General features: G+C 29.2%; 8 protein-coding genes across 8 annotated transcripts; 7 read left to right on the forward strand and 1 right to left on the reverse strand.

Annotated features, from left to right (window-relative positions):
* On the forward strand, window positions 1–1,170 carry LOC124494012 (uncharacterized). Its single transcript, XM_047057149.2, has 2 exons — window positions 1–405; window positions 461–1,170. Exons 1-2 carry the CDS (start codon window positions 90–92, stop codon window positions 1,048–1,050), a joined length of 906 nt encoding a protein of 301 aa, XP_046913105.2. The 5' UTR covers window positions 1–89; the 3' UTR covers window positions 1,051–1,170.
* Window positions 1,013–2,497, forward strand: LOC124493993 (uncharacterized). The gene is made up of 3 exons (XM_047057130.2): window positions 1,013–1,094; window positions 1,176–1,356; window positions 1,414–2,497. The coding sequence occupies exons 2-3, from the start codon at window positions 1,298–1,300 to the stop codon at window positions 2,495–2,497; spliced, it is 1,143 nt and encodes a 380-aa protein (XP_046913086.2). The 5' UTR covers window positions 1,013–1,094; window positions 1,176–1,297.
* Window positions 2,498–2,594: 97 nt separating this feature from the next.
* Window positions 2,595–3,937, forward strand: LOC142597296 (uncharacterized). The gene is made up of 2 exons (XM_075735545.1): window positions 2,595–2,733; window positions 2,801–3,937. Exons 1-2 carry the CDS (start codon window positions 2,636–2,638, stop codon window positions 3,846–3,848), a joined length of 1,146 nt encoding a protein of 381 aa, XP_075591660.1. The 5' UTR covers window positions 2,595–2,635; the 3' UTR covers window positions 3,849–3,937.
* A 1,964-nt stretch (window positions 3,938–5,901) lies between these two features.
* LOC124498923 (uncharacterized) lies at window positions 5,902–7,147 on the forward strand. The gene is made up of 3 exons (XM_075728561.1): window positions 5,902–5,999; window positions 6,064–6,454; window positions 6,614–7,147. The coding sequence occupies exons 1-3, from the start codon at window positions 5,941–5,943 to the stop codon at window positions 7,145–7,147; spliced, it is 984 nt and encodes a 327-aa protein (XP_075584676.1). The 5' UTR covers window positions 5,902–5,940.
* Window positions 7,148–7,507: 360 nt separating this feature from the next.
* LOC124493939 (ATP-binding cassette sub-family C member 4-like) lies at window positions 7,508–12,733 on the forward strand. Its single transcript, XM_075735546.1, has 6 exons — window positions 7,508–8,137; window positions 8,198–8,312; window positions 8,369–8,892; window positions 8,946–9,405; window positions 9,465–12,052; window positions 12,108–12,733. Exons 1-6 carry the CDS (start codon window positions 7,791–7,793, stop codon window positions 12,424–12,426), a joined length of 4,353 nt encoding a protein of 1,450 aa, XP_075591661.1. The 5' UTR covers window positions 7,508–7,790; the 3' UTR covers window positions 12,427–12,733.
* Window positions 12,734–12,761: 28 nt separating this feature from the next.
* LOC124493982 (alpha-N-acetylglucosaminidase-like) lies at window positions 12,762–15,997 on the forward strand. The gene is made up of 7 exons (XM_047057119.2): window positions 12,762–13,063; window positions 13,135–13,954; window positions 14,023–14,086; window positions 14,152–15,189; window positions 15,270–15,332; window positions 15,415–15,622; window positions 15,695–15,997. Exons 1-7 carry the CDS (start codon window positions 12,973–12,975, stop codon window positions 15,877–15,879), a joined length of 2,469 nt encoding a protein of 822 aa, XP_046913075.2. The 5' UTR covers window positions 12,762–12,972; the 3' UTR covers window positions 15,880–15,997.
* A 9-nt stretch (window positions 15,998–16,006) lies between these two features.
* On the forward strand, window positions 16,007–20,474 carry LOC124497133 (alpha-N-acetylglucosaminidase-like). The gene is made up of 6 exons (XM_047060745.2): window positions 16,007–17,190; window positions 17,276–17,469; window positions 17,544–17,990; window positions 18,053–19,193; window positions 19,249–19,459; window positions 19,529–20,474. Exons 1-6 carry the CDS (start codon window positions 16,783–16,785, stop codon window positions 19,639–19,641), a joined length of 2,514 nt encoding a protein of 837 aa, XP_046916701.2. The 5' UTR covers window positions 16,007–16,782; the 3' UTR covers window positions 19,642–20,474.
* LOC124497238 (uncharacterized) lies at window positions 20,399–27,011 on the reverse strand. Its single transcript, XM_047060874.2, is given in 14 exon segments — window positions 20,399–20,808; window positions 20,880–21,444; window positions 21,505–21,843; window positions 21,898–22,125; window positions 22,182–22,477; window positions 22,545–22,782; window positions 22,855–23,019; window positions 23,021–24,613; window positions 24,690–25,277; window positions 25,343–25,696; window positions 25,760–26,005; window positions 26,070–26,390; window positions 26,445–26,672; window positions 26,771–27,011. Coding segments are annotated over 14 exon segments (5,520 nt in total). The 5' UTR covers window positions 26,903–27,011; the 3' UTR covers window positions 20,399–20,581.
* Window positions 27,012–27,199: the final 188 nt, after the last annotated feature.

The raw sequence follows: 27,199 nt of genomic DNA on the forward strand, positions 1-27,199 counted from the left end.
AAATTTTTTTTCTTTGCAATGAATAAATCGATTGATGATGATGATAGAAATTTCATTTTCATATAATTTGGGGTAAGTAAATTTTGACGATGAAACAGAGAATTTTGATATTTGTATTGGTTTTGCCAATATTGATCATGATCGAATATTCATTTGCCATTGGTGGTGCGCCAAGAAATGATGAAATTATTGCTCGAATTGATCTGATAAAGGTGCCAAATTTTATTCTTTGGTTACCACGATTATCGCTGTACAATTGTTATGCATGGTGGCTTGATCATAGAATGTTTGATTCATCCAATGTTGAAATTATTATTCCAGCTGCATTGAACATACCATTTTCAATCAAAGATCGTCCATTCTATCTATATGAATTAAAACATCATTATCAGATTTATCTTTCATGTATGTATTATGATTGTTTAATGATTCACTACATTATATTATCGTACGTATTTAGCATTACCATTGAATCTTCGAAAATATCTGGAACGTATGGACCATTGTGCTGGAGCAAAAATGGATCGATTCTATAATCAACATTCATATCGAAATTGGAACAATCAAAATATGGCAATGAATTTTATTTATCCAAATATTGAACAATTCTTACGAATTCAATTGCAAAAATTACAATCATATGTTGAACGTAATAACAGAAAACTTCGTGAACATGTTGAAAATGATTTGGACGGTTTGATCACCGAAATTGTTGATGATTTATTGATCAAAATGAAAAATCTTAATGAGACACAACAAAAATTCGAACAATTTGTACGGATCAAATTAATTGACGACGAGAATAGTTCCGAACAAAATTTAAATGGAAAAGAAAATTTTTCCAGAAAATTTATTCGAAAAGAAAATTCGTGGTGGCAGCTCGATTCATTATCGCAAACAATAATTCCTACAGTAATTATTGCCGTTTTATTCTGCATCACAGCATTGATAATTCTGTTGGCTTTAATTACATTTGTTTTATTTTATTTTCGATCTTTTTCGCCGTCATTATCGACAATTGCCCTTGATAATAATAATAATAATATTTGAAATTCTCTGGAACAATTATGTACACCTATATAGATTTTATAAATGTAATGATGAATGTAACATTTCCTTATTTTGTGAAAAAATCAATAAAAATTTAATCACTTTTTCTTTGGAATCTAATTTAGATTCGATTTATTTAAACAATATATTTGGATGATGATCAATTGATGGAAAAAATGAAACAAATTGGTCATTATATGAAAATATCGTCCACAATAAAGACGTTTCGTGAAACAGAATTTGATCGATGATGACTGACTTCAAGATTAAGGCAAGATTTTTACGTCTTATTGCCTTTACATATGGGTGAGAAACTTTTGTTTTTTAAAAACTTTTTTCATTTTCATTTTGTTCTAATCAAAGATTTTTTGGTATTCAACTACATCCAATCGATTTGAATGATTGGAAATCCATTCTAAATGTTGTGATGAACATAACATTAAATTTATTGGTCATAAATGGTCTTTGGACACAAAGTTCATATAAATCAATGGCATTCGATAAACCATTATTATCACAAATTCTACGTATTTGTTATGAACTGCTATATCCAATCTCATATATAATTGTCACCATACAATATCTATTGAAAGGACGAAAATTTCTACACAATTTAGATATGTTTACAAGCAAAACATATGATAATGATGATGATTATGACCGATGGTATTTGAAACGTTTCATATGGACAATATTCATTACAAATTCAACATATTTTGTTATGAATTATCGAACGTTACTGAAATTAATTTTCACTGATTTCTCATTGATCAATTTGAATCCCGTTTGGCGACAATTAGGTGTCTATTTTATTAATGCACGTTTCCACTTATTTTGTAATCTAGTCATTTATTTTCAATCATCCATAATACGTTTTCTTGACATAATGATTGAACAATGCAATGTAACTGATCGACATGAAAATCAACCGAAATTCTCCATAATTATCGATGAAATGATTGATGCATCAAAATATTGTGATCAAATACAAAAATTTATTTCAATCAATCTACTGTTAATGATACCGATAATGACAATCAATATTATTATTCGTCTTTGTATCATGCAATATTTTACCATAATCAATTATCATATTCTACTATTACAAATAATTATTTTTGCCATCTACATTTCAATAATGGCCGTTTATAATCAATTAATTGCAAAACAATTATCAATCTTTCGTGATCGGTTAATGATTCATTATTGGAATGATTATGAAAATTTATGTCCCAAAAATAGCGACAACAACAAGAACTACATTGAAATGATCATTATTCAACGATATGATCCAAGTCGTCATTATGAATTGAAAAATTTACTTGAAAATGATTTTCACATTAGAATCTATCATTTTTGTATTGTTGATCTGGATCTTATTATGGCAATAATTTTATTCATTATCAATAATACCGTATTCATAATACAAACAGAATCGATTATGTGATAAATAATTTCCACATTGTTACAATCGATTGATTGATCAATGGAAAATGAATTGATCAATTTATTTTCCATTATTTAATTAATCTATTGATGAAATTGTTTTGACAAATGAAACATTATTTCACATTCATTAATTCAAATGGCCAACACACACCACATCACACGGACGAACGAACAAACGACAATGAAGAAAGCAAAAACATTTTTATTTGGCAAACTTGTTGCCAATATTTTTGGGTATGAATTATTTTTGATTTTTTAAATTTTGAAATTATTTTTTTTTCATACATTTTTTCTCTTAAAGGCATCTTGGTTGTCATTTTGATTCAATCAAACCATGTAGTTGGCGATCATTATTGAATTTATCATTCAGTATTCTATTGAATTCAATTTCAGTTTATGGTATTCATGTATATGATACAACGGATTGGCTTGTAACATCAAGTCCATTTTTTACACGTGTTATGCATATCACTTATGAACGTATATTTCCATTGCTTTATGCAATAGTTTCCATTCATTTTTATTGTTTGGGCTATCGAATGATTAATTTATTTGGTATGCTCATACCATATGCAAGAATCAATTATCGTCAACAAATCTGGAAATTCATATTGACCATTATTACTTCACATTTGTGTTATGTAATTCTGAATTTTTATAATATAAAAAGATTACTGCATCAACCAACAATCAAAGCTATTTGTTCACAAATTGGTTGGTATACAGCTAGTAATCAAATTCATCTGATTTACAATATGATCATCTTTCATCAATGTATGGTTGATTCATTTTTACAAACAATTGAAATGAAATTACTACACATCAACCATCATCAAAATTTTTGTCATACACCACGTTTAATTAATACAAGAATATTGAAAACTATCAAACGTGTTGCATGTTTATGTAAGAAAATCAGTCATTTTTTATCACACGGCTTGTTAATTCAAATATCCATAATGGCTTCAATTTTGAGCATAAAATTCTGCACATTTGTTCTATTTCATGAACAATGGCAAACAACAATATTTGAAACGCCTTACATTTTTTTATGTTATATTTATTTATCAAAAATTAGTTCATACAATCTATGCATAACGAAACGAATACAAATGATTCGTCGTCTAATGTTAATGTCGTATTGGAAACATTGTAATACAAATATTGATGAAAATCCAAAACAGTTGGTACAACGATTTGATCCAATACGTTTATTTGAAATGGCCACTATTTATAAAAATGATTTTATTGTAAGAATTTTTCTTATATTCAATATGGATTTTCATTTTATTCTTTCGATCACTGTATTCGTTATCAATTATGTTGTATTTATAGTATCAACCAATTAATTTAATTTAATTGTATGATGATTGTCATTGAAAAATTGACATAAAAAATCGATACCAAAATGACAATAAATTCAATTCGATCTATAAAATGTCATGAATAATTGAATATTACAGAATATTCTGCAATTAATTCAAAATTATCAACACACACAAATTATATCTACAAATTAAAACTTTGGAAAATTGAAAAAAATACATTCCAGCAAATTATTTTTCGTTTCCAGTGAATCAATTAAATATTGACATGTTGTTTTGTCGTTTAATTGCTATACTATTGATCATTTATTGATCTGCAAGAGAAAATTCCGTTCATCCATCCAAATGTTTTTCTTGTGTTACATAACATTACAATAAACGATATCGAAATGGATCGACGTGGAAAAAATTCCCGTCAATATCATCGTTTAATGTTGTTTACATTTGGGTATGTGTGTGTCAATATTTTTGAATTTTTTGAATTTTCATTTCATTTTTTTTTGTTTAATTCAGAAATTTAGGCTATCAATTTCAATCAATAGGTTTACGATCATCATTCAATGTAGTGATGAATATCTTGATCAACGTGATTGCTACTTATAGTTTAAGTGTTTATGATCCACGTGCTTTTATTGGTGAAAATTTTGCATCGAAAAAATTTTTCATTACACTATTAATATTTACTTATCATATTCTATTTCCATTTGGTTATTTATTGATTACCATTAATTATCTGATTTATGGTCGACAAATTCTACACAATATTTGTACATTAATTGTTGTGAATTTTAATAGATTTTACATTTTATTCACGATATTTATTGTAGTAAATGAATGTCTTTTTAGTGGATCATTTTTATTTCATTTTATTTTCCATGAACGCACAACAGATTTGCGAACATATGTAAATATTTTCGGCTGGTTTCAATCTGATATACAATTTTATTTATCCTGTTTTTTATCATTCATATTTCAAAAATCCATACTACAACTATTGATCAATATTGAACATGATATAATGGATAAAAGAAAAAATAATAATAATAATCAACAACAAATTCAATTCAATCGATATTTAACATTTGAAAATCAACGTTTATTGATTCAACGTTTAAGCCGTATGGCCAGTATCAGTAAAAGTGTTAATCGATGTTTATCATTTCATCTGATGATTTGGCTAATAACACAATCATTTAATTTGACATTGATATTTTGTATACAAAGGCTTAGTACAAATACAGGCAATACGATATTATTATTGCGAATATTTATATATTGTTCATACATTGCCATTATATCACATTATAATCTGGAAATTTCAAAACAATTGAAAATGATTCATCAACAATTATTATCACCATATTGGAATATGGCCAATTTACATTTGAATGTATTCGGTATTTGCAGTAGCACGATGATGGAAGAACAAAAATTGATCCGATCATTTGATCCAATACGTTTGTATGAATTGTTCGATATGTATGAACAGGATTTTTTAATGAAAATTTATCAATTGAAAACAATTAATTTTACATTTTTAATGACACTTGTATTTTTTATTACCGAATATGGTGTATTTATTGTGCAAACTAGTTTATAATGAAAAACGAAAAAAAAAACATTCAGAAAAAAACAGACACACAAAAAAATTACATTACAATTACCTGTGTTTATTACCACCATTTATCAGTGGTTACTATTTACCTCACAATAATAAATCACATTTTTTTTATTTGGTTCAAATGACCCGGCAACAATTATCCCATAATGATGATGATTGTCATTGAAAAATTGATACAAAAATGACAAAAAATTCAGTTCGATCTATAAAATGTCATGAATAATTGAATATTAAAGAATATTCCACAATTAATTCAAAATTATCAACACACACAAATTATATCTACAAATTAAAATTTTGGAAAATTGAATAAAAATACATTCCAGCAAATTATTTTTCGTTTCCAGTGAATCAATTAAATATTGACATGTTGTTTTGTCATTTAATTGCTATACTATCGATCAAACACCATTTATCGATCTGCAAGAGAAAATTCCTTTCATCCATCCAAATGTTTTTCTTGTTTTACACAACATTACAATAAACGATATCGAAATGGATCGACGTCGAAAAAATTCACGTCAATATCATCGTTTAATGTTGTTTACATTTGGGTATGTGTGTGTCAATATTTTTGAATTTTTTGAAATTTTATTTCATTTTTTTTGTTTAATTCAGAAATTTAGGCTATCAATTTCAATCAATACGTTTACGATCATCATTCAATATAGTAAAGAATATTTTAATTAATGTTATTGCTACTTATGGTTTAAGTGTTTATGATCCATATGATTTTATTGGTGAAAATTTTTCATCGAACAAATTTTTCATTACACTATTAATATTTACCTATCATATTCTAGTTCCATTTAGTTATTTATTGATTACCATTAATTATCTAATTTATGGTCGACAAATTCTACACAATATTCGTACATTAATTGTTGTGAATTTTAATAGATTTTACATTTTATTCTCGATATTCATTGTAGTAAATGAATGTCTTTTTAATGGATCATTTTTATTTCATTTCATTTTCATTGAACGCACAACGGATTTGGAAACATATGTGAATATGTTTGGTTGGTTTCAATCTGATGTACAATTTCATTTATCATGTTTTTTATCGTTCATATTTCAAAAATCGATACTACATCTATTGATCACTATTGAACATGATATGATGGATAAAAGAAAAAATAATGATAATAATCAACAAATTCAATTCAATCGATATTTAACATTTGAAAATCAACGTTTATTGATTCAACGTTTAAGCCGTATGGCCAGTATAAGTAAAAATGTTAACCAATGTTTATCATTTCATCTAATGATTTGGCTAATAACACAATCATTTAATCTGACATTGATATTTTGTATACAAAGGCTTAGTACAGATACAGCCAGTTCAATATTATTATTACGAATAATTGTATTTTGTTTATACATTGCCATTATATCACATTATAATCTGGAAATTTCAAAACAATTGAAAATGATTCACCAACAATTATTATCACCATATTGGAATATGGCCAATTTACATTTGAACGTATTTGGCATTTACAGTAACACGATGATGGAAGAACGAAAATTGATTCAATCATTTGATCCATTACGTTTATATGAATTGTTCGATATGTATGAACAGGATTTTTTAATGAAAATTTATCAATTGAAAACAATTAATTTTACATTTTTAATGACACTTGTATTTTTTATTACCGAATATGGTGTATTTATTGTGCAAACTAGTTTATAATGAAAAACGAAAAAAAAAACATTCAGAAAAAAACAGACACACAAAAAAATTACATTACAATTATTACCTGTGTTTATTACCACCATTTATCAGTGGTTACTATTTACCTATTTAATAATAAATCACATTTTTTTTATTTGGTTCAAATGACCCGACAACAACAATGATCCGGTAATGATGATGATTCAAAAGTTGTTTTTTTTCTCATTTGGATCCAACCAGATCAAATGCGAATATCTCTTTGAATTTTGATCGACCTAAAATCTTTTTACAATCATTAAATATAAAAAAAAAAATTTAGTAACAAGAAGATAACAGAGATGACAAAATGAATTACCGCATAATTTTGTGTGTGTGTGTGTCTGTATACAAAGCAATAAAAAAATTAATGATACGAGTAAAGACGATGACAAAGTTTATTTTCATCTTATAAAAATTTTTTTTTTTTACATTCAAATATCATCCAACTATCCATTCATCCATCCATCCGACAACAATAAGTGATCCAGACAAATTATACAATCTTTGATTTCGTTCGATTTAAATTTAAATACAATTTTTTTATTACTCACATTTGACGTGACGTTGAATTCAACATTTTAAATTTTTTTTTTTTTTTGACATTTATCGATCATTATTCGTCATGGCTAAAGAAAAAAATTTTTCGAAAAATCAATATGATCTAAATCGGAATATTTCTGTAAACAATCATAAATTGCAAGGAACATTGAAATTCCGATCAAACGATTCGTTCGATACATCCAATGGTGATGATAATGATGATGATGATCAACGAAAAATCAAACCGGATAATGATTGTAACAAGAAACAGCCACATGCATTTGATCGTGCCAATATTATTAGCAAATTATATTGTTTTTATGCATTTAGTTTTCTGTGGAAAAATTATAACAAAGATTTTGATCTCGATTCATTCGATCATTGTGCACGTTATGATGAATGTTGTCGACTTAGTGATCGTCTTCAAAAGTATGTTTTTGTATGTATTTTAAGTGTCGAAAATAATTTCAACTTTTAAAACGTTTTTAGACGTTGGAATCGAGAACTTGAACGAAAAGATAAGACTAAAATTAGTCTATTACGTGCTTTATTGAAGACGTTTGGATGGCGACATATACGGGATTTATTTTTCAATTGTTTCATTGTAAGATTGTGAATTTTCTCTATTTCGCTAATTTATTGTTCATTTTTTTTCAAAAGTATGGTTTTTTGCGAATGATTAATCCAATCCTATTGGGACGATTTATATACTATGCAAATCTTTATCGGGAACAGCTTTTCTTTTCAAATGATCAGAATATGGATTCGATTAATGGCAATTCTTCGATAAAAATGTCTCAACCAAACATTACAGCAAATCAAAATGGATTAGAATGGCTTGATAAATTGGCCATCTCATCAACTGATCATCATTTGAATGCCCTTTTCTATGCCGGAATGTTATCCATAGTAATCATGATCAATTTTATTGTAAGCCATCCATATTTTATGTCGAATTTTCGTTTGGGTATGAATGTACGTGTTGCATTGACTAAATTGATATACGATAAATCACTGCGTTTAAGTCAATCGGCTATTCAACGTATTACAATTGGTAAAATTGTCAATCTTATTTCAACCGATGCTAGCCGTCTTGATGCTAGTTTTACGGCCAATTATTTCATTATTGGAGGTCCACTGCATTGTATTGTGGCTATGCTATTTCTTTATTTATATATTGGAAAGTATGTTTTATATGTCATTGAAAGAATTATTATTAATAATCCATTTTTGACAGGGCTTGTCTTGGTGCTCTCATCATAATCCTATTGTATTTACCATTTCAAGTTGTAATGGCCAACATTTTAAGTCGTTTTCGTTCGAAATCAATTCTTCTTACCGATAATCGTCTTCGTTTGATGGCCGAAATTTTACCAGCAATGCGTGTAATTAAAATGTATTGTTGGGAAAAACCATTCGCCATGCTAGTAAATTTGGCTCGTCGTTTAGAGATTATCAAAATCCGCCATTCAATGATCTTACGTTCAATTAATTTGGCCATATTTTTCGTCAGTAACAAACTTATTGCATTCGTTTGTTTTGTATGGTTTCTAGAGTCAAGCCAACAACAACTTACAGCCGAAATAGTCTTTGTTTCTTTATCGCTAATTTTTCAGATTCGTGAATCGATGACATTCTTTTTTCCGATGGCCGTATCATTTACTGTTGAATCATACATTTCATTGTGTCGTATTGAGGTAAGAATTTCCGTCACTACTTGATCAATAATCGAATTTTGAATTTCTTTAAACTTTAGAAATTTCTTTTTGAAGAAGAAAAATCCATAATACCAAAATCAATTGATATGATACCATCAATATCATTGAAATCAGTTACGGTTGAATCAGAAAGTGATGGTGCCATTATTCTAAATGATATTTCACTTGATGTTACACCTGGACAATTAACCGTCATTGTTGGACAAGTTGGTTCGGGAAAATCAACCATTTTACTTTCGATACTTGGCGAATATCGATTAAAATCCGGTACTATCGATACAAGTGGATCATTGATATATGCATCACAAGAATCCTGGATATTTTCCGGTACAATACGTGAAAACATTCTGTTTGGCCGTGATTTTGATTCAAAACGTTATTGTAAAGTGATCAAAGTTGCTGCATTAGAATCTGACCTAGATCAGATGCCCGCTCGTGATCAAACAATTGTTGAAGATCGTGGAACATCATTAAGCGGTGGTCAACGAGCCCGCATTTCATTAGCACGAGCATTATATACCGATTCGGATTGTATTCTATTGGATGATCCATTATCGGCTGTCGATACGGCTGTTGCTAAGCATATATTTGAAAAATGTATAAAAAAATATCTTAAAAATAAAGTGGTCATATTGGTCACACATCAATTACAATTCATCAAACAAGCTGATCAGATTGTTGTGTTAAAAAATGGTGCCTGTTTAGCTCAAGGATCATATCAAACATTGCTTAACAAAGGTATTGATATCTACAAATATGCGGCTACAGAAATGACTACAGATCAATCACTACCCACATCATCATCATCGAATGTGGATCATGGTCCTGAACATTTGCCATTAAATCAACGTAAATCATCAACATCTTCGATGATACACGCTGATTCTCCCCAATATGTTGTACGTTTAAATTCATTCAATTCAGAACTATTTGTACGATCACGAACATCATCGCTAATGAGCACAGCATCTAGTCTACAAGATGAAACAAGTATTATGGAATACGTGAATCGTAAAGATGAACAAATAAATGAACAATATCGAATTGAAACGACTGGTACGGATTCCCAAAATAAAATGAATTCATTTAAAATTTATTGTGTTTATTTTCGTACCGGTGCCGGATTCTTGCTACTTTCAACGTTTATTTTTTCGAATGTTTTGACACAAGTATTTTTTACCGGCACAGATTATTGGCTATCTGCTTGGACTGATTATCAAGAAAATTTACATTTACAAAATATGGATCCAAACCATCAATTCGATAAAAGTCCTATTATACATAAAGATTATGATAAAAATATCATCATCTATGCCTTTTTAGTCGGACTTTTGTTCATTTTTTCAATCATTCGAACGACATCATTTTTTACCACCTGTATGCGTGCATCAGTCAATTTACATAATATAATTTTTACTTCTCTTGTCAAAGTACCGATAATGTTTTTCGATAAAACACCCGTTGGAATCATCATGAATCGTGTATCGCGTGATCTAGGCATCATTGATGATCTTTTACCACCGGTTGCATTTGAAGCAATAGAAATTCTTGGAAATTCATTGGCCATATTTATACTATGTGCAACATTGAATTATTATATTCTTATACCGTTCATCATATTGGCCGTTTTATTATATTTTGTCATCCGGTTCTATGTAGATACCGCTCGTAAAATTAAACGTTTAGAAGCAACGGCACGTAGTCCATTATTTCAACAATTGGCAGCAACATTAGCCGGCCTGCCAACCATTCGTAGTTATGGTGCACAGGCTATGTTTACTGAAAGGTTTATCGATAAACAAAATGTTCATTCATCAGTTTTGTTTACATTTCTAAGTTCATCTCGTTTATTTGGTATAGCCATGGAAATCATGTGCCTTGTCTACATTTATTGTTTAATTATTTTTCTCATCTTAAACTTGGATGTTTATACTGGATCATTGATCGGATTGATTATTTCGCAATCATTATCATTGACATCGACATTTAATTGGGGTGTTAGACAAATGACCGAAGTAGAAACCTATATGACTTCGGTTGAACGTATTATTGAATTTGGCAAATTAGATCAGGAAAATCTTGATCAAGGAAAATTTGAACCAGAGGAAAGTTGGCCTAGCCGTGGTGATATCAACTTCAAAGATGTATGTCTCTATTATAATATTTCGGATGAACCAGTATTGAAAAATCTTATGTTTAAAATAAATGGTGGCGAAAAAATCGGTATTGTTGGTCGAACTGGTGCCGGTAAATCATCGATCATAACAACATTATTTCGTTTGATGCAACCAACCGGTACAATTGAAATCGATGGCATCGATACCGAGGAAATAAGTTTAGCTTGCCTGCGAAAACAATTATCAATCATACCACAAGAACCTGTTCTATTTTCTGGCAATATTCGTCGAAATCTTGATCCATTCAATGAAAAATCTGATGAAGAAATTTGGAATGCTATTGAAAAAGTGGAACTTAAATCGAAAATTAGTTCCCTTGATTCATTAGTTTCAGAATGTGGTAATGATTTTTCTGTTGGTCAAAAACAACTGATCTGTATGGCTAGAGCCATATTACGTAAAAATCGTATACTAATTCTTGACGAAGCTACAGCCAATGTTGATCCAAGGTAAATTTTTTTGTTCTTATCTATACATTTTCTAAACCTTTTGTTTCCAATTTAGAACTGATTCATTCATTCAGGAAACAATACGTACCGAATTCAATGATTGTACAGTACTTACTATTGCACATCGTTTGAATACAATCATCGATTATGATCGTGTTATTGTACTGGACAAAGGTCGTCTAATGCAATTTAATACACCATATCAACTGATACAACAAGGCAATGGTATCTTCTATGAATTGTTTCAAAATCTAACTACCGAAATCAAAAACGAATTAAAACAAATGGCCAAAATGGCACATTATCGTCATATAAAAAATGATCGTACCGAACAATCATTGATCATTGGTAATAATTATGAATTAATTGATTGAAAGATTTGTACGATAATTAATATTTAAAAAAAACACTTGAATCATTGCACAATAAACGAAAAAAAAAATTATTATATAAATAATCACAAAAAAAATATCTTTTCAATCTTGAAATTGTTAGCAATCCAATTCAATTATCATCCATTGAACTTATCAATTATTGCGACATTCAATGCAAAAAAAAATAATGTCAAAATTTCCGTTCTACTAATCTGGATTCGATTATGATGCTACACATATAATGCTACTGGGAAAAAAATTATCTACTGTCAATATGATGATGATGATGATGAGTGGTTTTTGGCTGTTTATCAAGGGTCTCAATTCACTAAATTGATCACAAGTTGTCGTCGTCGTCGTCGTCGTATTACTTATTATTATTACTATTTGATTGATATGACAAATCTTTATTTTTTTTCCCAATAAAACATCCGTGATTTTTATCGGGGGCATATATTATTATGCTCGACATATGTTCTTAGTATTTTTTTCTCTGTCCACAATTGACCAAATTGTGTCATTCTTTCATTTGAATCGTTTACAATTATGTATTGGAAATTATTATTATTAGTATTGGCCATATTAATATTGGGATTCTTGCATGAAAATGTAGAATCATCGTCATCGTTATCAAAAAGTATGTAATCGAATGAATCTATTTATCGATGATTTAGATTAAATTTTTTTTCTCATTCAATTTCAATTCAGAATATGAACATCTTCATAAGATTGAACCAATGGTGAATGATACATTGCAGCAAAAAACAGTAAATGATTTAATTAGAAGATTATTACCGAATCATTTTAAATGGTTTGATTTGATTGTTGATCGTCATATGATCGATGATGATGATGATGATGATAATCATTTAGATCGATTTATAATTGAAACCACTTTAAATCGAATGATTCGAATTAAAGGAACAACAGGTGTTGCCATTGCTAATGGCATTTATTATTATTTAAAAAATATTGCCAATTGTTCATTTTCATGGTCTGGTGATCAAATGAATTATTTTCTTGTCAATGATAATGTTCCAATTCCATCAGAATCAATAACAATAATTATAAGAGATAAATTCCGTTATTATCAAAATACATGTACGGCATCATATTCAAATGTTTGGTGGCAATGGTCAAGATGGCAAAGAGAAATCGATTGGATGGCATTACATGGTATTAATCTTCCTTTGGCATTCAATGGCCAAGAAATTGTTTATCGTCGTACATTTCAACGTTTTAATATGAGTACCAAAGAAATTGATGATTATTTTACTGGACCTGCATTTCTTGCCTGGAATCGTATGGGTAATATTCAAACATGGTCTGGACCATTATCCGAACATTGGCATCAATATCAACATCAGTTACAATTACAAATACTTAAACGAATGAGAAATTTCGGTATGTATCCAGTGGTGCCTGGATTTGCTGGACATGTTTCTCGACATTTAAAATCTCATTTAAAAACTTTTGCCAATATAAGTCGTCTAACTGATTGGAATCAGTTTGGCCATCAATTTAGTTAGTATGTTTTATTGTTACTATCGATAGTTGTTTTTGATTATCAATTAATCGATTTTCATCCTGTTTTAGTACCTATTTTCTTGAACCAGAAGATCCAAATTTTATTAAAGTTGGAAAAGTTTTCGTTGAAGAGGTATGTGTTTATGAAATTTTGATTTGTTTTCTTTTTAAATTAAAAATGAATTTTTCCTAGCGTAGTACATCAAACTGTATGGTACGGATCATTTTTATAACATTGATCTATTCAATGAAGAGACACCAGGTTCTAATGATCCAGCTTATCTTCGTAAATGTAGTAAAAATGTTTACGAAAGTATTTCGGCCGCAGATCCACAAGCAATCTGGATAATGCAAGGATGGCTATTTTTATTTGAATCAAGTTTTTGGAAACAAAAACAAGTTGAAGCATTCGTTACATCGGTTCCCAGTGGACGGATGATCATTTTGGATCTATTCTCTGAGATTATTCCCGTTTATCAAACATTCAATGGTTATTATGATCAACCATTCATATGGTGTATGTTACATAATTTTGGTGGAACGCATGGCATGTATGGTGCATTGAATCGTATCAATGATGAATTGTATCGTGTTCGAAATTCATACAAAAATTTTCTTGGCATCGGTTTGACTATGGAAGGAATCGAACAAAATGATATTGTCTATGATTATATGACTGAAACTAGTTGGTATGATCGTGCACCAGATATGATTGAATGGTTTAGCCATTATGTACGAAGACGTTATGGTTTTATGGATAAATTCCTTGAAACAGAACTTTTAGATCAAGCATGGCAATTATTAAGAATATCTGTTTATACTGATCCTATTGGTATTCGAAATCATGGACGTTATGTCATAACAATGGTACCAAAACCTGGATTACATTCACAACTATCATATAATCCACTTAATCTAACTGAAGCAGTAAAATTGATGGTGAAATTCGTTAATCTGAATAGTAAATCTGAAACCATTCGTGAACAATTACTATCATCGGAAACATTTGTTTATGATCTAGTCGATATGAATAGACAGGCATTACAGCTTATATTCGATTACCATTACAAACAATTAGATGTTGCTTGGATTGAACAAAATGAATCAAAATTAATGATGGCCATGGAAAAAATGAAAAATATACTTGAATTAATGGAACAAATATTACAATCTAGTCAACATTGGTTGCTCTATAATTGGATTAATAATGCCCGTTCAATTGCTAATAATAGTAAGGTCTGTATTTTTGTCACAAAAAAAATTTTTTTTTGTTCTGTTTCCATTATTATAATACAAAATTTTATTTAAATAAAAAGGAACGTGATTACAATGAATGGCAAGCTCGAAATCAGATTACATCTTGGGGACCAAATGATAATGTTTGTATATATATATCAAAATTATTTACACAACACAACTAATTTGAAAATATATATTTTTCAATCATGTCAATTATATTAGATTGTTGATTATGCAGCAAAACAATGGTCAGGAATGTTTCAATATTATTACACGCCACGTTGGTTATTCTATTTTAATTATCTACGAACAATGATGGCCAAAAATCAAACAAATTTTGATCCTAAACAATTTCAATATGAATTATTACGACAAATTGAATTACCATTCACTAAAGCTACAGGACAAAATTTAATACAAAAAGCTAATGGTAAGTTATTTTTGATTATATTGATATGAATAATATCTTATATTTATAATAATAATCGGTCATATATTATAGTTTCGAATTTGATTGCCAACGTTAATCTTGTGGTTAAAGAGATTGAACAATCAATCGATCATGACGATGATATGATTGAAATTAATGTACCGATTCCATATGAATATTATGATATTTTATCCAAATATCCATTTGTTCGTTATTATCGTGCCGATGTTGATCAGGTTTTCATTGATGATGAATGATAATTTTAAATCTTTTGAACTAGGATAACCAAAAAAAAAAAAAAATTTTTTTTTGATAATTTTAAAAAGGTCATATATCTAATAAAATTGAAGGTAATAGGATCGTTTTTATTAAATGATTTCTTTACACGCTAGATGGTGACCACGGTCATCATTTGGTGGTCAATCGTGTGTTCTCTTTTATTTTTAGATTGAGGTTTGCTCGCTGTATAACGACGTTCAAAGGGGGGGTATGTGACTTGTTTATTTTTCTTCAAAATTTCGATTTTTTTTTTGATTGCATATCCAAGATATGTTTTTTTCCATCATGAGAGAGAGAGAGAAAGAAAGATGGGCAAAAGAGGGATATGTATGTGGTCTGGCTAGTTTGAACTAGCTGTTGTTGGTTTTTTTTTTTTGCTGATCAATCGATCGAAAAAATTATTTACCAACTTTGAATCGTTTTCAATTTTTATTAATAACGAGAAAAAAACCCAAAACGATAATGATTATGAGAACTGCCGGTAATCGAATCATCAAGATATTTATTATTGAATGTCAATAACAACAAATCATCATCATCATCATCATCATAATAAATAAATAATCAACATTGTAATGGACAATGTACGATAAGCAAAACGATGATTAATATATTTATATATATTATGAGAACACAAAATTCCCGATAACAAAAAAAATTTATTGGAAAGAAGAGAAATTGAATTTTTTTTTTCTTTTTGATTTCATGTCAAAAAACTTGAGAAAAAAAAATTATGGATAAATAATATATTGTTGTCGCCAGTCAGACGAACATTTGTCAACTGTGAGATTCTGAGAGCGGGAAGAAAAAAAAGAACACAACAACAACATCAAAAAAAAAAAAAAATCTTAAATTCAAACAAACAAAAAAAAAGTTTCGTTATGGCAACAATGATGAATAACGGAACAATCATTTTAATCCTGTTTTCTATTGTTTTATTAAATCTATTATTTCCATTTACAAATCTTTTTTATACCGAGCTTAATGTTAATATACAACCACAACGTTTATTATTACAAAATAATAATAATGATGATGATGATCATGGTTTTCATCATCATAGTAATATTATTATTCGTCATAATCGTTCGTCACAATTTTTTTATGATAGATTACGTTATAAAAAATTATTGAATATTCGACCACGAATAAGTGATCGAATACAAAGTGATAATATTGAAAATTTAGTCAAACGTTTATTACCTCAACATTATAAATATTTTATCATCATTGTTGATCATCATTTTATCGATGATAATGGTGGTGGTGGCTATCTCGATCGATTCAAGGTTTGTATGAAGAATTTTTTTTCCCCATTTTTTAATATAGTAATTAATTTTTTTTTCTCTAACCAAAAAAAAAAAAAAAAAACAGATTGAAAGTATTCATGAAAAACAAAAAATAAAAATTACAGCTACAACTGGTGTAGCTGCTGCCAATGGTCTTTATTATTATCTGAAATATGTGACAAATAGTTCGATATCATGGTCTGGTGATCAGATTAACATCAACATTGATGATATACCACCAATGATTGATCATACAATTGAAATGACAATACGTGAAAAGTAATTGACGGATTTTTTTTATTAATATTATTTTAAATGTTTTTTTTTTAATTGCTTGTCTAATTACATAATAGATTCCGTTATTATCAAAATGCTTGTACAACATCATATTCAATGGTTTGGTGGCAATGGAATCGATGGCAACGTGAATTGGATTGGATGGCATTACATGGTATCAATTTGGCTTTAGCATTCAATGGCCAAGAAATTGTTTATCGTCGTACATTTCAACGATTTAATTTAACTATTGAAGAGATTGATGAATATTTTACTGGACCAGCATATTTAGCATGGAATCGTATGGGAAATATTCAAACATGGTCTGGACCATTATCTGAACATTGGCATCAACATCAAACAAAATTGCAGCGAAAAATTCTCAAACGAATGCGAGAATTAGGAATGTATCCAGTTGTACCAGGTTTTTCCGGACATGTACCACGTGCATTTCGACGAAAATTTCCTTTGACAAAAATGAATCGTTTAGCCAATTGGAATCATTTTGGAGCGAATTATAGCCAGTACGAGAATTTCGATTCGATTTTTGCTATTATTACCCTAATTTTTTTGCTTGTTTGTTTAGGACTTATTTTCTTGAACCTGAAGATCCTTATTTCATCGAAATTGGAAAAACATTTATTGAAGAATATATTGAAATGTATGGAACTGATCATTTTTATAATATCGATATGTTTGTGGAAGAAACACCATCATCTAGGAATCTATTGTATCTTCGAAAATGTGGTAAAGGTGTTTATGAAAGTATCCGTCGAGCTGATCCAGAAGGAATTTGGTTACTGCAAGGATATCCATTCAATTCATTGTATGATAAATTTTGGGGTCCAAAACAAGTAAAAGCATTAGTTACAGCTGTACCATCGAATAAGATGATAATTTTGGACAATATTGCCGAAGTTATACCGATCTATCCACAAACCGATGGTTATTTCGGGCAACCATTTATCTGGTGTATACTACATAATTATGGCGGTGTTAATGGAATGTTTGGATCATTGAATCGAATTAATCAGCATGGAGTTTTCGATGCACGTAATCAATATCCAAATATGTTGGGTATAGGTGTCGCACCGGAAGGTATTGAACAAAATGATATCGTATATGATTATATGTTAGAAGTACCATGGTATGATCAACCACCAAATCAATCTGAATGGTTTTCACGATATTCCCAACGTCGATATGGTATCGAAGATCAACATTTAGATCATGCATGGCAATTATTACGGAAATCGGTCTATTATGATCCAATTGGCATTAAAAATCATGGTCGATATAGTTTCATATCTAGACCTCGTCCACATTCACATTCAATGCTTTGGTATGATCCACGCAATGTTTCTAATGCTTTACGTTTATTCAGCAAATATCTGGAGAAAAATCCTAAAATCATATATCGATCCGATACATTTGTACATGATTTGGTTGATATATCTCGACAAACATTGCAGCTAATTTTTGATTATCACTATAAAATAATAGATAATGCATTCGAACAGCGGCAACAAATTGCAATTTTATATGAATCGATAAATCAACTTAAAAATGTTCTCGATTTGACCGAATCCATTCTTCAATCATGTCAACATTGTCTACTATATAATTGGATTCATGATGCACGATTATTAGGCAATGATACGGATGAAAAAGATTTTAATGAATGGCAAGCACGAACACAGATTTCCATATGGGGACCACAATCTAATGTAAGTAAATTTTGTTTTTTAATGTTTTTTTTTCTTTTAATTACATCTCTTGTAGATTGCAAATTATGCTGCCAAACAATGGTCTGGTATGTTTCATTACCTATTCAAACCACGATGGGAGTTATTCTTTACCGAAATCATCGATTGTTTAACTCATAATCGAACTTATAAGGGTAAAGAATTTCGTAGGAAATTATTCGAAACGATTGATTTACCATTTACGTATCAAAAAGCTGAACAACAAGAATTGGTGAAAAAAGCAAACGGTAAGTTTGCGTCATATTTTTAACGAATTGATTTTAATCAAAATGAATTTCACTTTTTTTCTTATTAAGTTTATAATCTTATCTCTAACGTTGATTCAGTGATCACTATGGCTGCCAAATCGATCGATTTACAATCAAATTTTAAATATTATTACAATGATACTGAAAGATGGTTAGAATGATGATTGATCATTGATAATAATCATTTTGTTTTCGGCTAATAATTTGGGAGTTTTCCATTTATTAATCAGTCATTTGCGATTCACAATGAAAGGGCGTTTTCAATCATTCGGATGCTTTAAAAACGATTTGCAATCGATCATTTTCTCATTCCAGTCATCATATTTATTTCCATTTTGAGATTTTTCATAAAATTCATCTTACTAAACGATAATGGCCAAATTTATTTCGATCACGACCATAACATTGCTGCTGTTAATGACCATAACCACGATTCGAACAATTGATTCGAAACCAAACGATGTGAATAAGAATAATAACAGCACTAAACCATCAAATGAAACAACATTCAAAACTACTATAGCTAACAATACAAAGACAAGTCCGTCATCATTATCAACAAAGAAATTCTCCAGTCAAAATCGTACGGCGCCCACCATGCTTCATTCAACAACAACTACGTTGAAACCGACTACTAAGAAAATGTCAACACCAAATCCGACGTCAACAACATCAGCATCAACTCATCGACCAAATGCTGCCCGATCAGAAAATTTGTCTAAATCAATTGGATTGGCAATAATCGTGTTGTTTTTGTTGTTTAAATTATAAATAAATGATAAAATCGATGATTTTCAATTGAACATAAAAAAAATTCAATTTTTTCACAGTTTATATAAACACAAGTCTATCCATTTATTCAAATTGATTTTATGAATCTAATCAAAATTTTATCAATCATTTTTCGACAATTTCACCTTTTTTTATCAATAATGATCTGGAGTAATTTTTATTTTGCAAAAAAATATAAATAAAATTTTTTCATTAATACAAATCGAACCATTTTGAATATAGTGTGTTGGCGCGGATATATAGAATGATGATGATTTCAATGAATGACCGTAATTAATGTTCTATTTTTTTTGTAGTTCATTTAAATCCTCAACGATTTCGTCGTATACAAACGAATAGTAAACCAATAACAATTAGCACGGCAATCACAATCAAAATAATAGCCCATATTGGAAATGGTTTAGAATCAGAATCAGATTTATCATCTAGGTATTGATCACATTCACGCGGATAATCGATTCCATTATATGATGTACAAGCAATTTTCATTATATTGGTTTCCGTTTCAACTTTCGTGCCAATCGTTATCGATGGAACTAGGAGATTTTTTTTGGAAAAAGGGATTAATCAATGTTTTTTTCAATCAATTCATATTTGCTCATCTTACAATGATCTAATTTTGGCTGGATCGATTCAGTTTGATGTTTCATTTCGCGAAATATATCCAAGTATGATGTTTCATTACTATCAGCGCAGATATTCAATGCTTTATATAAATCATACGAATAATAATACCAAGTTTGATAAGAACATTGTTGGGCAGCAAAGACGATATTGTTTGAATAATTTCCATGATTGAAAAAACATAATGTAAATTCAACCAAATGTGAATAGCCATCAAATTCTGAACTATGATAGTGATTTGCACAGGCTATATAACGATTAGCGAAACATTCTTCATCAGATGGACAACTAAACGAATCATTATTGTCAATGGTATTGCCATATGGCACCAAAGTAATCTTCAATAGTGATTTTAATTTCAACTGATTTTCAACTTCATCAAATAATGATGTTTCTTCTTTTTGATGTTTGTTCATAGATAAATACGAATAAAATGGCTTCAAATTATTAATAATAAAATCCCTTCCAGATTGATCACAGGAAAAATATATTCGCAAATCGGTAGCCATTGCATTTGATATTGATGAACATCGAGGATTTTTGATCAACTATGAACAATATATAATTGGTGATTGACAAAAAAAAACTTTAAGTTTGTTGACACTTACCCCATAATCATCGCAAATTGTAGCAAATAAATTTTTCACTGCTTTTTCGGAATATTGTTTATTCAAAGTGATCCATGGTAATAATTTATCGCCAAAATTTCCAGACTCAGTTTTAATGGCCAATTCATCATATAGTTCTTCGCCCCTAGATCCATTTGAACATTCAACAATATGGTTCCATGATTCACCCGAAAAATATTGATTAAAACATGATTGAATCAATGTTGAATTATCGGTCTCAACAGATTCATCAAGTGAACAGACCAAAAAATTGGCTGATTTAATACGCATCGTATCGAAAAATTTACTATTATTGTAATATTTATCCAAAATACAAGCCTGAAATCAAATAATCAATTTATTAAGATTAAGGAAGACGTTTATCAAACTTACATGAATCTTATTTTCGGAACATTGTTGATTGCCAGATGGACATTCGTATCCATCATTTTTTCTTACGGTTTTGCCGTATGGATAGAAATTAAATTCACCAAATTCATCCAAATATTCTGATTGATAAGAAAGTTGTTTTGTGGCAAATTTTTCTACAGATTTTTCGAGAGTTTGATAGAAAATTCCAATCGATTTTCGGTCTAATTGGCATTGTTTCGGTTTATCATCCTGAAAAAGTTTGTAAAATTACAATTTTGATATACAAACTATCATTATATACAAACCGAATAGTACATGGAACAAATATGCGTCATTAGATTTAGTTCATCTTCTTTGATTACGCCATCAATCTGAATAAACGGTAGACTGGCAACTGGTTTATAAATATTTATGAGTATTTTCATATTTTTCTTTAAAATTTCTTTCATATTATTAACACATTCTTCGATTATATTCCATGATGATTCATCAAATATTTCATTGAAACAAGTTTCAGTTGAATTTATTTCAGTGAATTTTTGTCCAAAATGACAGTTAAGAAAATCGATTAATTTTTCCATTTGATTTTGATGATAAAAAACTGATGCACCCCTTTTATTGAAAGAAAAACGAAAAATTTAGCGCGCATCCATGGATAATTATTTTACTTACATGTTGAAATGATTGTAGGCATTCAACATCATTAATGCATTCAGTTTTGTTATTATTCAATCGAATGCCAACAATTAGTTGAAGTGTAGAGATCAAAGTATCGATTTTTGTTCGGTTACGATCAAATTGTGTTATGAAAACATTTCTTGATTGTGGATTTTTCACTTCATAAAATACTACAATCGAAGGTTTATCCGTGAACTTTTGATAACATTCACTGGGCTTCTCTAGTCCCTATGAAAAACAAATTAGAGATACTGTCGTGTGGAAAAAATTCAATTTTATAAAAAAAAAATGTCAACTTACATCATATGAATCACAAATAGTACGAATAAAATGATTTTCAGCATCATATGAATGATGATCCTGTATTGTTATCCATGGAACATAAGCAATTTTTGGTAATAATTTGGAAACAAATTTATCGTTATATTCTTTCAATGAATCAATCGATTGATTTGATTTTGCACAATTCAAGGATCGACCGCCAACCATCTGTATGAAATATTGATTCAACACATCCTTCAGCTATTGATGCAAAATCTAAATTTGGAACAAATTTCGAAAAATAACAATCAATAAATTTGATAACTTGAAGTTGTCCATCGATTGCAGCATGTGTACTATTGTTGCTAAATGTATCCACAACACAGGCATGAATCCTAGTAGCTAGACATTCAACTTCACCGGGACAATTTAATTTATGATCATCAATGGATGATTTGCCATATGGAATTATTTGAATATCAGCAATTTCTTCTAAATGAAGATAATTTTCATAAAATTTATTAATTTTTATGAAATTTGCCACTTCAAAATCAAATGCTGAATAATGAAATTGTATTTGAACTTTTGATGGTAAATCACGATGACATGCCAATGGTTTTTCTCCCAATAATTCATTACAGATTGAAGTCTGTAAATTTGATTCTGCTAACGACATTTGTTCACCATTAACAATAACAGCAATATTATCTGTCATTGTTCCGACAACATCAATTGTTTTTTGACGTATATTTCTCAAATAGCCAAGACTTTCGGTTTCATTCATTACACAGCTATTTATTTGATCAGCGATAGGAAGAAATTCATTTTCACATTGTTGCATCAATTCCGTCAAAGTGATATCATTGCCAATTTTTTTAAAAAAACAATGAATAAACGATAATGTTTGATTTTTACTATCCCAAAGAGCAGTTTGACTGTCGACCAATTCTTCTTGGTTCCAATATCGATTCAAAACACATGCATGAATTTTATTTGCCTCACAACGTTCAGCATCATTTTCGCATTCATCTTCAACGGTTTTGTTTTTATCTGCCGGACCATATGGATAAAGATTCAATCGAATTCTTTCACGAATATGACGAAACGTAGGTATTAATTGTTCAATGAAAAATTTTCTTGAATCCGATGCATATGATGAATAATAAATATCGACTGTAGCTGTACTACATTCATCTGGTTTATGGCCATTATATTTTGTACAAACTGCCTGCAATAGATCTTCAATAGCTTCATGATTATTTTCTACATTATTATTCAATGTAATCCAAGGTATTGTTATTTCAGTTTTTGATAATTTTTTCTTCAATTCAGTTGTTTTTTCCAACGCTTTTTTCAATGATTCACCATTGATTTCGGGCAATTTGTCACCATTTAATTGACTTTTAGCACATTCATCACCAATTAATTGAACATTATTTGGCCATTGTGGATGTGAAACAAAACAGGCGATAAAATTCGTTATACGTAAACGTTCATCAATTATATCTAATTGATTTGGTGATTCATATTTATCAATTACGGATGCATGTATTGCGTTTGCCAAACAAATTGAACTATTTGAATCATGACAATTTCCATTGGTTGCATCCACTAAATTTTCTGTATTACCAATTGGATGAAGAAAAACATTGGCAATTTCTTCAATGAAAACATGAGTATGATTCAATTGTGTAATGAAAAAATGTTTAGCCAATTCATTATTTGAATCATAATAAACATCAACATTCACTGGATTTGATTCATCCATTGTACAATAATCTGGTTGATGATAATCATCCTACATTGTAAATTATAATCAAAAAAAAATTATCATTTTTGTTATTTGAATTAAATTTGATAATTTTTAAACTTACAAAATGGTTACAGATTTCTTTTTTAACCTGTTCATTATCGACTAGAATTTGTTGATTATTTGTGGCATGATTAAAAATTACAATCGGGACCAGAGAAATATTTTCAATTCCACTTGAATGTGTTTCGGCAATCCATTGCGTTAACAAAACTATTGATTCTTCAGATTTGGCACAGAGATCAATATTTAACCATTGTTCAAATCCATCAAGGTATTTATTAGCACATATTTCTCCAAGATCGTACGGTTTTTCTATTGAACGTATATTTTTCATCGTACACCAGATAAAATCAAACACATGTTGGCGATTATGATCGGTAAAATTGGCACCATCATTCCAATAATGATCAATGGCACATGCATGAATTTTCATCATTTCACATTGATCCGGGCCACCTGGACATGTTATTGAATTATTATTTGATTTAGCTCGTCCAGTTGGTTTGAAACTGAAATCAATCAAATTATATAGATTCTGAAATATTGGCCTTAAATGATCGAGAAAAAATCGACGTGATGGCTGATGTGATGCTTCATAGAATATGGTCATCGGAACTTTGGTACAGATTGCCGGTTTTTTGGGAGAATTCTAAAATTTAATAAATTTATTTAGTGTTTCAATAGCATGAGATATGTGATGATTATTTCACTTACAAATTTATCACAAACTTCCTGAACAAGATCATTGAATGCATTGACATTAATTTTATCATTATCATTCACTGTGATTAATGGAAGATTTTCCGAATTCGCAGTATTCATTATTTTTTTTGTACGTGTTGAAAAATCTCGAAAGATTTTCTGCATTTTTTCACCGTTCATTTTGATTTCTTCAAGAAATTCAATATATTCATTATTAAGTTTTACATTTGTACATTCTTCAAGATGATCATATTCATTGCCAATTTTTTTACCAATTAAACAATCAAGAAAATTCAATACACGATTTGGACCGCTAATCAAATCACCATTATGTTCATTGTTAATATATCTATCAACGACCAATGCCTATTTGTTTGATGAAATTTAAATCCAATGAATCGATATTGAATTTTGAAAAAATTTGATTACCTGAAATCGATTACTAAAATCTTGTCGTTTTTTTCCACTGGAACTATTGGTAATCATATTTGTGTCATCGATTATGATGGTATTACCAAATGGTATCAATTCTAATTCAATAATATCATCCAGAACATGATAGTATGGACATAACTGTTGATGGAAATAATTGTATGAAATTGGATTCAATGCTTCATAATATACAGTTACAGCCACTGGTATCGTTGTGGGTGGATTTTTACATTCATCAACATTCTTGTTTTTAAGGAAACAAAAAAAAATTTATGCAACCATTTTTCAAAACTCTTCATACACTTACCGGTAGTAATGAGCAGATTTGTTTGATGAAATCTTTTCTTGCTTCTGGATCATGTTTATCATTAATGAAAATCGCCAAACCTTTCTCAAAATCTTCTTTTGCTTTTTCTGTTTTATTGGCCATTATTTCATTGATTTTATTTTTACCGACACATTCTTTAATCGTCATCCAATCATCATCACTGTTTTTAATACAATTTTCCGCCAATTCTGCAGGTTTGGATAAAGATTTTCTATTTTTAAAAAAACAAGAAACAAATCTTGCCGTTTGAATATCCGTGATGATAAAAGTTCCATTGGTGTCTCTTTCGATTACACAGGCCTTTTGAAAAATTTCAATTTTTGATTATAGTGAATAAATGAATCATAAAATTACCTGATATTTATTGGCTAAACATTGAATATCACCATATGGACATTCATATGTACCGTTTTGTTCAACAGTTTGTCCATATGGATAAAGTTCCAGATGGATATTTGTTAGATTTATATATTCAATCATTGGACGAAATTGTTGTGCCATAAATTTCTGTACATTATGATTGGCCGTTTCGTAGAATATTTCTACTTTTATCTTTGCATCTTGTTGACAATCAACTGTATTCTGTATTTTTTTTTTAAATTTTATTTTACATTTAAACAACAAATTAAATTAGGATATATAAAATCATTTCCGTTTCTAAAAAAAAAATCAGCACTCACCAATATTGATAATGATAATGATGATAAAAATACAATGAATAATAATACATGACGTATGGATCGGACAATCGATTCGAATCTTGGACCATCGATAGTCGTATTTGTTGATAAGAATTTTTTTATTTTTTTCATTTTCTATTTTTTTTTGTCGAATTAAAAAAACACAATAAACAAAAAACAAAAATCGAGACAAAAAAAAATTAGAAACTAGAAAAAAATGGTCAAAAAACAATGTCAAACAATGACTTAAATATATGGTCGTTTTTGTTTTATCATCATCATCATCAACATTTTATTAAAGTCAATAAAAAAAATAACAATGAAAATTGAAAAAAAAAAATTTATCGTACACGCCAATTTATCTGATTTCAATTGAAAGAATATGGCTGATTGATTTATTATATCCACCGCAATAATTATTCAATTATC

This window comes from Dermatophagoides farinae, chromosome 2 (assembly GCF_024713945.1).
Source record: "Dermatophagoides farinae isolate YC_2012a chromosome 2, ASM2471394v1, whole genome shotgun sequence".
NCBI lineage: Eukaryota > Metazoa > Arthropoda > Arachnida > Sarcoptiformes > Pyroglyphidae > Dermatophagoides > Dermatophagoides farinae.